At 29.6% G+C, this 16,886-nt stretch overlaps 3 protein-coding genes across 3 annotated transcripts in view; 1 reads left to right on the top strand and 2 right to left on the bottom strand.

The window, feature by feature from the left end:
- LOC109360371 (protein TIFY 11B-like) lies at window positions 481-3,622 on the bottom strand. Its single transcript, XM_019605208.1, has 5 exons — window positions 3,318-3,622; window positions 2,953-3,064; window positions 1,414-1,655; window positions 931-988; window positions 481-818 (listed from the first exon to the last, which is right to left on the bottom strand). The coding sequence occupies exons 1-5, from the start codon at window positions 3,478-3,480 to the stop codon at window positions 710-712; spliced, it is 684 nt and encodes a 227-aa protein (XP_019460753.1). The 5' UTR covers window positions 3,481-3,622; the 3' UTR covers window positions 481-709.
- On the top strand, window positions 7,329-10,653 carry LOC109359481 (pollen receptor-like kinase 3). Its single transcript, XM_019604163.1, has 2 exons — window positions 7,329-8,898; window positions 9,450-10,653. The coding sequence occupies exons 1-2, from the start codon at window positions 7,524-7,526 to the stop codon at window positions 10,184-10,186; spliced, it is 2,112 nt and encodes a 703-aa protein (XP_019459708.1). The 5' UTR covers window positions 7,329-7,523; the 3' UTR covers window positions 10,187-10,653.
- The window catches only part of LOC109360545, a 15,714-nt gene continuing 13,433 nt past the window's right edge, over window positions 14,606-16,886 (bottom strand). The window contains exon 6 of the mRNA XM_019605512.1: window positions 14,606-14,616. The gene's annotated coding sequence lies outside the window, so the exon portion shown is untranslated. The remainder of the gene's footprint in view (window positions 14,617-16,886) is intronic.

Raw genomic sequence — 16,886 nt, 5'->3', positions numbered from 1 at the left:
ACCTTTCCAAAATGAAAAATAAAAGTGTTTTGGTGAATAAAGTTCCTACCTCGTGAAAATTAGAAATGATAGATATATGTAATCAGAAGAGAAGAAATTTTATTTAGAATTTGAACTTATATTTGTATGGTCATTACACAACAATTTCATGATACGAGAATAATATATATTTAATATATTATTTACTGTTAATTTATAGTGTAAAATCTATGCACATCATTTCAATTTTTTTGAAAAGTGAACAATAATTAAATATCAATAGTGAATGATACAATGACAGTATATAAAACTCATATATTGTCAGTGTTACATTTTCTTCTCTTAATTTATATTTCTTTTCCTGAAAAGTAAATAATATTACATATAAACAATGAATGATATAGTAACAGTGTATCAAACTCAGTAGATATATTTTTGTCCCTTACTACATATGTATAAGCCTTGAAATAAATATTGCATTGAATAAAAATGAGAAAGTCATGCACGCAAATACTTGGAATTTTCTTAAACTAATCATCTAGATTCTATAGTTTAGTCTACAACAATGGGCCACATTGATAAATAATATAGATACAACTTTACATTATAGAGTGCCTAAATATGTATAAACTGTAAAGTCACCTAACAAAATGCAAAAGCCTACTACAATCACATGCATAGTTAGAAGGGGAGAGTTTGTATAACCTAAAGTCATGATGAGACTAAACCTCTACAAGGTAAGGTCTAAACACTGATCTTCAGGTTCACCATTCCCTGAACTGTTTCCCTCATGCATGGGGTTGGGGTTGTTTATTTGGTAAGGCCCTTTAGCCATAACCCTGTATCAATTAATTCAAGATTCAACTAAGTAATAAACTATCAAATAAAATAGAACAAATTAATTAAAAAAATGGTGACAAAACAAAATAGTAAAATCAACATGCTTCTCACCTTTCTTTTCTTTTCTCTAGGAATTTTAGGAGTGAAGCTCTCCTTGGATATCTCATATCTGTTTTCACAAAAAATGTAACCTTCAATTTGTGTTGTAAACCTCTAAATGCTTCAGACTTTAGATTAATGTCTCCTATGTATTCAGATGTGCTCAAATAACTTAATTAAACACTTATTTTATCATAAAAAATATTTTCATAAATTTATCTAACAAACATATAAAAAACATATAAAATGATATAAATTATTTTCATAAACATGTCAACAAAGATATTCTTATAAGTGGATACAAGTTATCCGAAAGTTTTGCCAAACACCATCAACTTCTATTTTTTTGGTATTATCAAGGGTATTTCTTGCCTTTTTTGAGACAGAATTAATCATTTCTACGTGTAGCTGTCTATCCTAACAAGTGTTGCACTTGAAATCAAACCTTTAACCTTTTGGTTAATAAAAGGGGAAAAAATGAGAATAATCACATACCAGGGCCAACAGCTTGGTTTCCTGGTCGAGGGGTTTCAGAGGCAGTGTTTGTTTGAGGCACTTTGGACTCTTTCATAATTTCAGGAGCACTTGGAAGGCTTTCTTTTATGCTGGGATTATCAGAGGCCAATTTTGTAGCTAATTCCATTATCTGTGTTGCTTTCTCAGGCTGAAAACCATCAAATACTAACATTTTTCCACCATAGAATATTGTCAATTGGGGACTTTCAGGCCCTGGTGTCCTACAGTAAGGGGAAAAAAACCAGTTCTCTAGGAATAAGAACATGGTATTTATGATCAAATAGGTTGAAATAAGAGAATGCTATAGTTACCTATTTCCTTTTTCTTTTTCCAAGGTACATTAATAATGTAATATTGACTACTGTTTATTTGCAATAGTATTCATAATTAAATAATATACCATTTAACTAGTGCAATTGTTCAAGTATGCCCTTCAAACCATATGTGTATTAAACACTGTAGCATTAGGTGAGTATTTTATTTTATAAATTGTATAGAAATTTCAAGTTTTCAACCCATGGTTCTTTCATATTTAATCATGTCATGCACATATAGTTGTGAAACATATGATAATTTGGAAAAGTTATCTTTCACTACAACATTTTTGACCTATAGCAACGGCTAAAAACCGTTGCCAAATGTAGAAAAACCGTTCTCTTTGTCATAGGCAACGGTTTTATAACTGTGGTAGTCTGAGGCGTTGTCTTTTGTTTAGGCCACGGTTTTTTGACTTTTGGAACACTTTTTTAAAACCGTTGCCTTTGGTAATTTAAATAGGCAACGGTTCTTTCATCGTTAATACCAACGGTTAAAAACCGTTGCTTATAAGAAAGGGTGAAAACCGTTATTGTTGGTCATTTATAAAACCAACAATTGAAAACTGTTGTCGTTGGTCATTTACAAAGCCAACAATTGAAAACCGTTGCCTTTGGTCATTTAGCATAGGCAACAATTTTCCTTTATCATTTACTAAAACTATGGCAAAATATTTTATTTTTTCAAAAAACAATATTTCTTTATTTACTCAACTAAAAAATAAGTTTGTCATTATATTACATATATATATTTTTTATGCCAAACATCATATTCAATATATATATATACAGAATATGGTAAAAATACTTAACATACATATATATATATATATATATATAACAGTCATGTCACCAAAATCAATAGTATATAGGGAATATAGAATATCTACCTATGCCTCTCCGTTCCCAATAAATATTCTTAACTTTTCAGTGAAAGCATGGGCATATCAGTAATTTCATGGGGCTTAGGCTTTGTAGAACATGCTCAATTATTCCATGGAAAATATATCTACCTTATGCTTTTATTTATTTCCATTTTAAGTTTTGTTTTTTCGAATTTAGTTTTGAAGGGTAATGAAGAGAAATATAATATTTTATAATCATCTTACAAATATATTTTATATTTTTCGAACATTATCTTTCCCTTCAAAATACACAACTCCAAATAGACCCTAAAATGCGGAAATCAAAATTTGTCACACACCTATCATTAGACTTCTTAATGCAGGGGTTTTCCACAAGATGGGGAAGGAAATCCAAAGCTGAAGCATTTAATCTCAAACCCCCATCTGAATTTTGCAAATCCTCCCTATTGGCTGAAATTTCCAGAACCCATAAAACAATTAATGATCCTATCACCAAATTTCAAATGCAATCTCATACACTTTTACATACATAAATAAATAATAATACATTAATGGCTAAGTCTTTTCTCATTAAATAGTTGCAATTACCTAAACATAAACGATGTCTTAAAAAACTTCATATCATGTATATAAATATAAAGTAAAATAAAAAAGGCAAATAAAAAGAAAAATCAAAAAAAGAAGAAAAAGGCAAAAATATCACCTTTATGCTCATTTTCTTCACCAATTCCAAGGGTAGAAGCACCAGAACTACGCTTTTCCTTCAATAAGTGACTCAAAAGGCTACAAGTTTGAGAGAAATTGGACTTCTCCGGTGACTTACCGGACCTCCGGCGACCCACCACCGCGTCAGGGGAACTAGTCATTTTTAGGAGAACCCCGTTAAAGAAAAATGTATGAAATTAGGTGATTGTATATAAAAATGAAATATTTTGGATGATTGATAACAATTTTGAGTTCAAAGCATGTTCCTTCAATCTGCGTTGCTCTGAGTCAAAGAGATGTGAGGCCATGTGCTCTTTATCTTCCGAATTAAATTATTTTTCATTTATTTAAATTAACTTTTTTATATGATCGTGTTAAAGGATTTACTTTTTATTTTAAACACGTGTTTTTTGTGATGGAAAAGGCAGTCGGATACGTTCAAACTCTCACAACTAGGAAAATTGATGCAATAGTGATATAAATATTTACATACAGTCAATATATTATTTATACACATGCACTTTATCATTCACAATTTATTTGGATACCTTTTCTGAAAATTCAACAATAATAAAAAATTAATGATGATAATACAATAATAGTGTAAAAAACTCATATACTGTCACTACATACATCTTTTTCTTTATTTATAATTTATTTGTATTATTTTCTTGAAAAGTTAATGATAAACATTAATAATAATTGATGCTGTAATAATATAAAATATATATACTGTTTGTATATATTTTTATAAAAATTAGATAAGTAAGAGACTAGTCAAGTATATTCAATTCATGGGTAAAGTTTTATGATAGATAAAATGACTATGATGTCATAATATTATAGGTGAATGAAGTAGGAGACTATGGAGAGGCATATTTAATATTTTACCATTACTGCAAGTCAAATTAACATACTTTGCAACAGCACAATTTATCTTTTTCTCTCACCCCATCAAGAAGAAATTTTGCTTATACAAAACACATAATTTTGCAGTTTATTTTATTTAATTAGAAAATTTGAGCTTTATTAAAAACATACATAAACATATATTAGTGTATTATTAAAGGGTATTTTCATTGTTCATGATAAGTGCGCGTTCAAAATTTTCTCACTCTTTTCTATCCCTTTTCGCTTTGGCTATACTTCTTCCATTCTTATTAAGAATAGGTTATTGTAGTCTCGCTCCTTTCCTTGTGTGTTGATTTATAAATTATAACCATGATTTTCACCTTCACAAATTTAGCATTTTTGTAGAAAATATTTGATTGAGTTAAAAATAGCATTATTTCTAGCCAACCAAAAAAACATATTATTGTTAATCAAATGAAGCTCCATACATTTTTTTTTATCTTTTACCATGTCCATATACATAATGAAATAGAGATGTATCATATTTTATTATCAAAAAATTACATAATGATGATACCATGATAAAAAGCAACACCCAAAGTCCTAGACAATCCACTATAATCTCATCATTTAACATGCATTTATCTGGGAAACTAATTTATTAGACACTTAATTAATTAATCAATTAATGCTTTAGTTCCTAATGTTTTATCCTTAACTTAATTTTAAACTTCAATTACATTTTTACATTATTTAAGGATATTATTTATACATAGTGTGAAAAACTAATCATTTTTTTCTCGAAATACTTAATTGCCCATTCCAATAAATATTGTTTGAATATTAATGATATATAATCAATATGTTGATAGTGAACTAATCAATTCAATTAACTTTTTTACCAGTATTGTAATAACTTCTAAGCATTTTTATGGGAATAATGCATGAGAATTTAACTCAAACAATATAATATATGCTATGTCACTTTTATTTTAAAGATTTTAGGGATTGGTCATAGAAGGTGGTAACATCGTGAGGCAAGCGTTGTTGCGTGCCGACACTACAAACGTGCATGTGGACCCACATAAGCAGGTGAATCACGTTTCATAGGTAATCGTGTCTTGACTAGAAGAATGCAACACGTGAATACGTGATAAGCAATGCTACCAAATTGGACTGAATATGATACGAATTGCCCAATCAAACTTAAATATGGTTTTGTTTAAGAAATTGACAATGTGAGTAGAAAAGAATTTATATTTTCTATCCAAAAAAAATGTAATACTATTTTGTGATTGGTCAAAAAAATATTTAATTATTAAATTTGTAACTTCAATATATTTTCTCAACAAATCATTAACTATAGTATATGGATTGACACTATTTATAAAATAACAAATATATTCCCAATTAAATAATAATAAAAGTGATAATGTATATCACATATAAAATACATATAAAGGATTACTTATAAAATATTAAAATACGGTTTAGAAGGACTTTATAAAGTTTAGTTGTAATGACTTATAAAATACAATATTTTTTGGCTCTTGTAATACATAGCATGTACTAGTATAGTATTTTTACTGTTGAAAAAAATATCTTTATATGCACCCAAAAAAATATCTTTACATATGTTCTGTGATATAATTTTCTCCCGACAGCCCTCAATTGGTCACCATTTCAGCACCCAAATAAAATTAACAGTAAAGTAAAAATAAAAAATCTGAATAGATTAAAATTTCTTTACATACCCTACACTATATTCTAAAAACCAATTCCATTCTTAGTAATTGCAGCTTTCAAGAATTCAATCTTTTCTTTTCCCAAATATATTAACTCCAACAAGGAATCACAAACTTTATTAATAGTATTATCATGTAAATATTAATAGTATTATCATGTCAATATGCATTTCATATTTATCAATCCATAATTTTATTTTATGATATTAAATATTCAAATTTATATTAGAATTATAATATTTTTTATATTGAGCGTACTTTATATTATATTTTTTATAATGTCCGATTTAAGGTGGGATAAATGATTATTATATTAATGATGATTACTTATGATTATATAGTTTTTGTACAAATTAAAAACAAAATATCAATTTAAAAATTAGTTAATGATAATAATTATACTATGTTTTATCTTTGTATATAGTATAAATATAGGCGCATAATTAACAATCACTCTTTACTATTTACTATATTTAATAATGTTATCAATACATGTGTCATGTCAGTTTTTGTATTTATATTTATTTTAATTTATTTTGCATATTCTTGCGGTGACATTTTTTGCATCTACCGAATATATTTCTCACCTTATGGTAATGAACTAATCTTTTTTTAGATATGTGATTGTTATTCACAAGAATCACACACTCAAACAAAATTAGTTCCTCACTTCAACTAATCTTTTGCATATTTTTGCTTTAGTAGTATTTGTTCCTACCAAGTGTATTAAATCTCCACATTTTCGTAATAAACTAATTTTTTCTGAATGTGTGTGATTGCTCTTTATGAGAATCTAACCTCCAATTTTTTAGTCTTTTTAGATCAAGCGGTGTCTTCCTAGCTAGTGAGATGTAGTGGCATTTGATATCAACCAAACATTTTACATTCTCCAATAGAGACCAATAATTCAATGCAATAATATGACATGACAAAATAGCAAAAATATGGCAACACAATATTCAAATTTTGAAACAAAGGCTTTTAGCCATTGAATTTTTTTTTGAGATCAACCATTCTAAATTTAATGTTTCATAGTGGCCATTGCAGAAGTTATGATTAACAGGATATTCATTACTTAACATGCTCGTGTTTGTGCTCAATACTTTTTGTCTACTGAGCTCTTGTATAGGACCTTAGTTCATCTTTATGCATAAATAAAGTGTTGGTCTAATAATATAAAATTTCGTTAGATCCCAGAAAAATCAAAATGTCAAGATTTAATTCATGTGAACAACATTTGTTGGGAGAGACAACCACTCATCCCGAAAGGAATTAATTCCTTACCAAAAAAAGTGAGGAAATATTCTTAGTAGTACAAAAGACACCTACAATACTAATTGCATAGTAGAATTATCACCAAAGAATTAAAACGGTTTTTAACTACTCTTGTCTGTTTCAACCAAAGTTCCAATTTTATCTCTTTCATTGTGAGGCTCTCTTGCACTCTTAACAAAAAAAGCCTCACACCATGCATGCATGCATGCAGGGGTTAGAGCAAATTAAGTTAAAACGAAAAAATAGCAAGCAGAGAAAAAAATAACCAAAAATTACTTTCTCATTCCATTGTAGGTAATAGGTCCTAAAGAACCAAATTCTCAGAAAAGCAAATGGCCATAGCTGGGGTAATAATCCTCCAGCTAAATCTCTTTTTCATATTCATTAACATTTTTCCAATGGCATATTCTATATCAGAAGCTGAAGCTTTGTTGAGTCTGAAAAAATCATTTTCCAATGCTGAAGCTCTTGATACTTGGGTGGCTAGCACCTCACCTTGCAGTGAAGATGATCAATGGGAAGGTCTTGTATGCAACAATGGCCAAGTCACCGGGATTCGCCTCGGAGATATGGGTTTACAAGGGGAAATTGATGTTGATGCATTGCTTGAACTTAAGGCTCTTAGAACTATAAGCCTTGTGAAAAATTCTTTCAATGGTTCTATACCAAAACTTAGTAAAATTGGTTTCTTGAAAGCAATTTATTTGTCAGGGAATAAGATCTCAGGAGAAATTCCTGAAGATTACTTTCAAGAAATGAGGTCTTTGAAGAAATTGTGGCTAGATGGTAATGAATTCACAGGCCAAATTCCTTCATCATTGTCTAAAATGCCTCATCTTATGGAGTTACATTTGGAGAATAATCAGTTTAATGGAACTATTCCAGATCTTGATAACCCTGCATTGGTGGATTTCAATGTGTCAAACAACAAATTGGAAGGTGGAATTCCGGCTAGTTTATTAAAATTCAATGAGAGTTCCTTTGGTGGGAATTCTGGTGTTTGTGGTGAGAAATTTGAGACAAAATGTGATGAAAAGGGAAAAAAGGAGGCACCAAGCCCCGTTCCGGCCGAAAAGAATGAAAACACAATCATCACTGATAATGGTAATGCATCTCAGACAGATAAGGGTAAGATTAGCACAGCTGCAATTGCTGGCATTGTAGCAGCATGCATAGTGGTTATTTTGCTTGTTGCTTATTTGTTTGTGAGATCAAGGAAAAAGAAGGGTGATGAGGATTTTGATGGTATAATTGGAAAAGAGACTAATGAAGATGCAGTAGAAGTTCAAGTAACTGCACCAGTGAAAAGAGAAGCGCCTGCTGAATCAATGAGAAAATCAACATCTAGCCGAAAAAGTGGATCCGGACATCATCATGTTAAGGGGGTTGGAGAACTTGTAATGATAAATGAGGAGAAGGGTATTTTTGGCTTACCAGATTTGATGAAAGCAGCTGCAGAAGTTCTAGGAAATGGAGCATTTGGATCTTCTTACAAAGCTGTGATGGCTAATGGAGTTGCAGTGGTGGTGAAAAGGACTAGAGAAATGAATGCATTGGAAAAAGATAGCTTTGATGCTGAGATGAAGAAGTTTGCAAGCCTTAAACACTGGAATATCTTGACACCTTTAGCTTATCATTACAGAAAGGATGAGAAACTAGTGATCTCTGAATATGTTCCCAGAGGAAGTTTACTCTTTTTGCTGCATGGTAAGTAAGACTTGTTCTTCCTAACCTTTTCAATTCCAGATTTTTTCAGCACACATCAACTGGAAAAGAAAATAATAGAAAAATAAATAATGTAATTTAGTTACAGTCAAAAAAATTGAGCAGAATTGTGATTATAGTGATACATAATAGTAATATCAGTCATTATTAATAGTAATATCAAATTATGCTGATAAGCATTCTGTTAAAAAAATAAGTATACAAAATGATACATAAGCTAGCAAAGAGGTACTATTTATAATGAATAACTTTTCTTCTTAGTTCATGATAAAACCTAGGTAGCATTTGGTTGACTTGCCAGGACAATACAGAGTAGAATATGAGTTCTGGTCCATGTTTGATGTATATTAACAAAGAGATTAAAAAGTGGGGCATTTTGGTTTAGCCAAAAGGGTGAAACTAAAGAGAACATAACAAGAAACTCTATGTGATTATGTTTTCTCCACACGCCGAATCCTAGTATAGATTTAACTGCAATGTTAACAAAGAAAAAGCATTGATTTAGTTAGCATTCTATGTTATACATTTTGCAGGTGATAGGGGACCATCACATGCTGAACTGGGTTGGCCTGCACGTTTAAAGATTGTAAAAGGAATAGCTGAAGGGATGCATTATCTTCACATGGAGCTCGCTTCTTTTGATCTACCACATGGAAATCTCAAGTCCAGTAATATTCTCCTAGGACCAGATTATGAACCACTTATAGTAGATTATGGTTTTAGCCATTTGATAAACCCTGCAAATGCAACACAAACACTATTTGCTTATAAGGCTCCTGAAGCAGCACAAGGCCAAATCTCACATAAATGTGATGTTTATTGCCTTGGTGTTGTTATACTTGAAATACTCACTGGCAAATTCCCTTCTCAATATCTCAGCAATGGAAAGGGTGGAACTGATGTAGTGCAATGGGTTGCATCAGCAATATCTGAGGGAAGGGAATTGGAACTTCTTGATCCTCAGATTGCAACCTCAAGGAATAACTCACAAGGTGAAATTGAACAACTAATCCATATTGGTGTTGCTTGCACTGAAAGTAACCCTCGCCAACGTTTAGATATGGCAGAAGCTAATAGAAGAATAGAGGAAATAAGGAATGAGGGAGGGAAAGGATCAAGAACAATAGAGGTGATACCATCTCTAAGAGATGGCTATGCAGATTCTCATAATGTATTAGGAGCACAAGAACACCATAGTGGTCAATCTAGGAGGAGTAATGGATCTAATAGCTCTGGAAGGAAAGATAACTTTGAATTTGGCATCTCCTAGTTAATCTTAGGTAACAACAATTCTTGGGTAGACACATATTTTCTGTCTTGGGGAAAAAATGACAAAGACAACGCCTTAGACTACAACAGTTAGAAACAAAGACATCGATTTTTTCATATTAGACCGCAGTTTTGAGGCATTGCCGGGTACTAATGTTGTAGTGTGTCATGTGTATCCTCTGGAATTCACAAGAAAAAGAGTGGCAAATATGGAGTGCCTTTGTTTAAAGTGTTAGAAGATAATCAGAGGAAGCCAATTCATATAGACTTCATGCATGGAATTTGAGACATACCTTCAGTTTGAAGTTTGTACTTATAGATCAGGGATGTATAAATTTATGACACACAAGTTTAATGATATCTAAATTATAGGACAAAAGCTTTGTAGATGCTTTAGAACTCCCTTTTTTGGGTGTGACTTTCTTTTGCTTATGATATAAACATCTTTGCTGTAAATTAGTGGATAAGGAAAAGACTAAAAGTTGTGTTTGTGAACAGTCATTGATTTTCTATGTTCCACTATAACTATTGACCTGATTGGTTTATTTAGAAACAAAGGAGTGAGAAAAAAGATTGTGTATTTCATTTATTCAATGAATTGAATTGCAAATTTGATTACTTATATATAAATGCAAATAAAGTTTAACTAACTAAAATAACTAAAGGTAAGTTTAAATTAATTATTAGTCTAATATAACATTAACTCAAAATATCAAAATATATTTCATGGGCTTAAGCATCAGTCTATTCATCTTCGGGATTACATTTGTTGTCCCACTTTTTGTTGTACCACTCAATATACCATTAACTCTAAATTGGTTAAAGAAAAATTATTTAAGTTAAAATTATAACTATTAAATATTTTTTGGTCAAACACATCTTCTGACATATGGAGTGGTATAAAACTGTGGTCTAGCAGATGTGATCAGTTCCTCTTGGTGGGTTGGGTGGTTTAGGGCTAGACAACCCTATCAAAAGTTGGGCTGGTTTTATGACTTTATCAACTATGCACATTTGCAAAACCCAGTTTATCAAACCCCACTTTTTAAAAGGACCCAAAACACAATAAGACTTCTTATTGCAAACTACTCTCATGGATCCAATTCCAATGGCCAAATCTGACAGGTAATGAGGCAGCCTACAATCTTTATAAAAAAGTATTTGAACGGTGACATCGATTTGTTATCTATTTATTTTACTTTTGTAATAAACTTGGGAATAGTCCATTTAGATCAGATGATAAAAGACAAAATGTCCTAATAATCTGAGTATAAGTTCATCTATGTGTGTGTACGTGCATTGAGTGAAAATGGAGATATTAATCTTGTTTGGAGTTACTAATTAAAGAATTTGTCATAAAATCCTTATCACTATCAATAACGATTCAATACATTATAAGTTTTTCATTTATTTAATTTTAAAATTAAAAAAACATATAAACTTTTACTTTTTTTTATCAAGTGTTAGAATCTAGAAGTAGTAGATTTTTCAGTACTTAAACTATGATACACTTGTTCTCAAATCTTGAATTCTCTTCCAAAAATAAATTTACAAAGAGACCATAAAAATATAATTAACATGAATTAAAAGGAAATATTGAATGATACACATACATATATTAATTTCCACCACCATATTTGACTCAGAGAACCAAACTTTCCAATTCCCACCAAAATATATATATATATATCATGAAATGCATCAACCAACCATATAGCTAGGCCTAAATGGCTCTTTCTAATAGTTTATAGTTGTTGAGGACTTGGACAAATCATTTACAAAACAACTTAATTAAAGGACGGTTTTCTTTGTTTTAAGTAAGTTAGAAGAGGACATATATATTTATTTTCTTTGGTGAGTACAAAAAGGACAAAATTTTATATAATAATAATGCTGCTTAAGTCAACCATATGCTGTTGTTCACAGCATACTACAGCTGGACATTCATTGAAATGCATAATATATAGTATAATCTTAATTTTTTTGGGGGTACATGTATAGTATATCTTAATTAATTGAAAGGTTCAAACTCTTAGGTATATGTATATCCTGGCATACAACAATAATCCACACCATTCCCTTATGCAAATACGTATATGTCTCTAATTATCTGTACTTCAAATCTCTTAGCCGAAATTTTTGGTGCCATAACCATAATAACAAATTCATCATTGAACCTGCATGATGATCTGGCTCTTTTCTCACTTGACACTAGCAATCCAATGTCTATATTATTATAAATGTTAATTAATGTTGTTTTAGAGTTGTATAGTTATATTTCTTCATCGTTTTAGGTTTAATTTTATTTTATTTATTTATTTAAACACCATTTGGTTGTATTTCAATGTGATACTAACCCTAAAAGGCTAAAACATTGTCCCCATTGAAAAACTAAACCCTCACGATATTTATCTTATTTAAGGTTTGATTTTTGTTCTTTTCCCTAATATTATATATGTTTGGAGGCTTGGTGGGGATGAAATAGAAGTCATTTTCTATTATTGGATGTTTCCATTTTTACCCTTCCATGGAAATGTTCACTTTATATTGTGAGGAAAAAAACTGAAACTAATGATTTCCCATTCGATTCCATTTTATCTCTACTATATTCATGCACTAATAATATTTTTTGGTACAATAAAATATTTGCAAACTAGGGCTAGCTTGCAAGTTGTAATTCTAAAAGTTGAGTCTAAATTTAACCCAAAATTTAATTGCAGCATCTTCAAATGATTTGATTACACCACCACTCGTGCAACTCTAAATTCTCAAGCATCATTTGTCCTTTAGTTAAAAACAATTAAATTAAGAAGAGTAACCCTTGCATCCACACTATATCAAGATTCCATAAAAATTAAAAAAAAACATAAAACTACAATTGTTTTTGCTGAGTACACATGTAAAATTGTAAGAAACTCTATCTTGCTCCCTCCTGTGGCAATGGTATTGATTATTTAAATGCATGAATGTTCTTTTTTATGTAAAATGCACATGATGTTCAAGCTGGAGTGAACAAGAATATGTGTTAATTATTTGCTGACTAATTCATTTTTTGTAACATGGGAACAAGGGACAAACCAAAGCAAGCTTTTGCTTAGCTAGCTTGCAATATGCCTGTCAGGTGTTAATACAAATTAAGAAAAATTACAATATTTATTCTCTACTAGTAAATGTATTTCACAGACTTCATTTTCCATATTATTAATATGTTATAAGATAAATTATAATCATATTTTTTTTAAATATTTTATCTTATGGTAACAAATAAAATCTGATTCTTGATATTTAAACTCTTAAGAAAATTTAGCTAAATTATATTGCATTTACTATATGCCGGAGAACACACCAATTTTTTTATAAATAGTTTCTTATACTTTAAATACTATATATAATTATATTTAAGCAGGGTTAGACTTACTTTACTGCTATATAGCCATAAAGCAACTAGTTATAATAAGTAAGACAATAAATTGTCCAATATATTTGGATCTAAAATATAATATAACCCTATTTTATAAGAAGAGAATATTAACAATATATAGTTATATACTAGATATTTTTGGGGTTTGGAACTCTAACGTAATAAATAAAATATATTTTTTGAAGATAATATTAGCAATTGAAAATTCTGTTGATGAACCAGGATCCTCTGTACCCATGTTCAAAACCAATCATATGCTATTAAATAGTATAAAAATATTATTGTATATTTTTTTATTTTTTTGCATGTAAGTGTCAATATTCAATTGATTCATGACATAATGTAACATGATAAATGGGACAACTGATTTTCATCCATTGATGATGGCATGGAACACTCGTTCAACTTATCTTTGGAGTAGCCCTAGGCCAATTTACATTCCTTATTTTCAAAATATTTATTTATTGAACCTATTATTGTAGGTGCACATATATCTTATTAGAGTTTTTCTTTTCTTATCCTTCTTTGTTATAATAAAAAATTAAGTAAAGGATAAGAAAGTATTGGAATCCTTGACAATAAGGCATAAATTTGTTGAACTCCTCTAAGAAACTATTGGCTGTAAAGAAATGTCGATCAATGATATGACATAGACAGTCATGCATGATTACTACACCATGCCTAACTAAGCTATCAACAATAAATGGAAATGTTAAAGAATATATTTTTTTGGTTACTAATAAGAATATTTCTTCCTTTTAGTATTGTTTATATAAATCAAATTTTTGAACCTTTTTGATGGTTCTCAGAATTTATATTTGAAGTGATATAATTAAAATTTTGACAATTTAAATATTATATATTTTTAATACACATTTTATATATTTGTATTCTTTAACAAATGTTATTCCAAACTCTTCAACATGTTAACTAATTTACAGAATTTGTTAAGAGTCACTTTCATTGAAAAATTTAAAGATAACGTTAACCTGAAAATATATAAAATGTGACTCATTCGTATAAAATATTAATGTCGTGTAAAATGTAAGTAACGTATATTATTGTACTTGTACTACGTGTATGGTTCTAGGCGTTTAAATAAGTACAAAAATCTTTCTCTCAATCAATTCAAAAAATGAAAAAAATGGCAAAGTCCTTTTCAAGCTCCATGCGACTACTTTGTAACATGAGTTTTATAACATGAGTTGAGGCTTTCCAGAAAAAATTGAAAATTTTAAGTTCAAAAGGTTAAATTTTAATGCATGAAGTTTAAAACTATAAGCTAAACTGTATCACATTAATATTTGGAATAAAATAAAAGAGTTAATAATAATTTTGAACAATAAAGATCATAATTTTATGTTAAATTGGCCAAATTTAATTTACTTTTTATGAAATTTTTGGAACACTGTATATTTTTAAAATCCAAGATCTACTTTATCCTTAAGGTTAATGGTTCGATTCCTATGAGCGACATTTAATGGGAAGAACAACCATAAACCTTGAAGGAGTTAGTTCTTTACTTAAAAGTGAGAGAATATTTGGCAGAAAAAAAATATTTTCTACCATACATACTAATAAATAGTAATACACTAATACTTACCACAATCAATTTACGGTTTATCGGTATTCGTTCAAATTCAATTCGTTATTCAGCTCAACAAACTTGGTACATGAACCAAATGAGTCGAACTTAAACTGGAAATTGAGCTCGTTAAATAAACGAGTCAAACTTGAGTTGGATACAGTTCAATTCGTTAGATTCATGATTTGATTTGATATATATATAAACTAATTTTTATATTTATTATTATTCGTGCATTATTTTTTATATTTACTGTTATTATATATAAACAATGTTATATTTATATATATAAAATCTTTTGTAGTATTTTTTAAAAATTAATTAACTATTTAAGTTGTTCAAATGAACCAATTCGAAATGAGCCAAATAGCCCGTGAACTTTAACTAAGTCGAACTCGAGCTAAAAATGTAACTCATATCAAATTCGAGCTAAAAATGTAACTCTTATCAAATTCGAGCTAAAAATGTAACTCGTATCGAACTCAGTCGAGTTTCGAACCGAACCAATCCTTATCGAACCATTCAGCACTAAGTTTAAGCTTGTTTATATTGCATTTAGTCCTTTGGTTACATTGTATTTTTTTGGATTTGACCATTATAAAGTGTTATGTTTTGGATTTGATCATTGTAAATTTGATCCTCATTTTTTGGATTTCATCCCTATAATGTATTTGAAATTTGGATTTAGTTCTTGACACGTCAACATACAGTAGAGTTTGAGTGTTTGACTAACATCAATGACTAAAATTAAATCAAGAAGTGAATGAGGACTTTAACCAATAATTATTCTTAAATGGAAAAATTCAAAAGATATATACTTATGGGACTAAAAGCATATTTAAGTATTTTTTATTTAAAAACTAGTCGTCAATTTTCTCTCTTTCAAATAAGCCCTAAAATTTACTAATGGCTAATATAACAATATCTCTCTTATTTAAAGAAAATATCGTTGATTATTCGAAATATATTATAAATGTTGAAAAATCACCAAAATAATAAACATTAGTCATGTAATATTAGAGGGAAATCACCTATCCCAACCTTGGTATTCTTATTCTGGTCTCACTTCATTTATATCTAGACAATTAATAACTGGATAAAGTATAAATGAATTTGAGTATAATAATCTATTATCAATATAATAAAAAAAACTCATTCATGCCACATGTCATATTCTTTTCACATTTTTTTCCTTCATGCCACATGTCACCTCTCCTCACATTTTCCCCTTTTAAAATGTTCTATGTTATTAATTAAAAAATAAAAAAAACTCATTCATGTCACACTTCCTCCTAAGGGTGGAAACAGGCCAGGCCGCCTATCAGGGGCCTATTACCTAGCCTATAACAGGCTAGGCCAGGCCAGACTTTTTTGACGAACAGGTCAGACTTAGGCTTTCTAAAAAGCCTATTTAGCTTAACAGGCCAGGCTTTAGGCCACCTAAAAGGCCTATAAAGCCTAACAGGCCGGCCTATTTAGTTATATTATATAAGAATGTTGAAATTATATTATTTTAATATAAGCAATATTATTATATATGTGTAACATTAATATAAAAATGTATATAAAAATATAATTTAATTATTAGAATTAGATGGGCCTAACTAAAAATAAGCCTATAAGCCCATTAAAATGTAGACATGGTAGCCTATTTCATGAGCATATAGTATAATAGGCCTTTAAACAGGCTAACAG

The sequence above is a fragment of the Lupinus angustifolius genome, chromosome LG11 (genome assembly GCF_001865875.1).
Source record: "Lupinus angustifolius cultivar Tanjil chromosome LG11, LupAngTanjil_v1.0, whole genome shotgun sequence".
NCBI lineage: Eukaryota > Viridiplantae > Streptophyta > Magnoliopsida > Fabales > Fabaceae > Lupinus > Lupinus angustifolius.
This window is presented reverse-complemented; position numbering and strand designations above follow the sequence as displayed.

What these genes read in the sequence shown, in the direction of transcription:
- LOC109360371 (XM_019605208.1), bottom strand. Translation starts at nt 3,480, where the DNA reads ATGACTAGTTCCCCTGACGCGGTGGTGGGTCGCCGGAGGTCCGGTAAG. An exon ending in TGAAGAAAATGAGCATAAAG is followed by an intron (nt 3,065 to 3,317) that starts GTGATATTTTTG and finishes TGGAAATTTCAG; the next exon opens with CCAATAGGGAGGATTTGCAA. An exon ending in AAACCAAGCTGTTGGCCCTG is followed by an intron (nt 989 to 1,413) that starts GTATGTGATTAT and finishes TTGTGAAAACAG; the next exon opens with ATATGAGATATCCAAGGAGA.
- LOC109359481 (XM_019604163.1), top strand. Translation starts at nt 7,524, where the DNA reads ATGGCCATAGCTGGGGTAATAATCCTCCAGCTAAATCTCTTTTTCATA. An exon ending in TTTACTCTTTTTGCTGCATG is followed by an intron (nt 8,899 to 9,449) that starts GTAAGTAAGACT and finishes TACATTTTGCAG; the next exon opens with GTGATAGGGGACCATCACAT.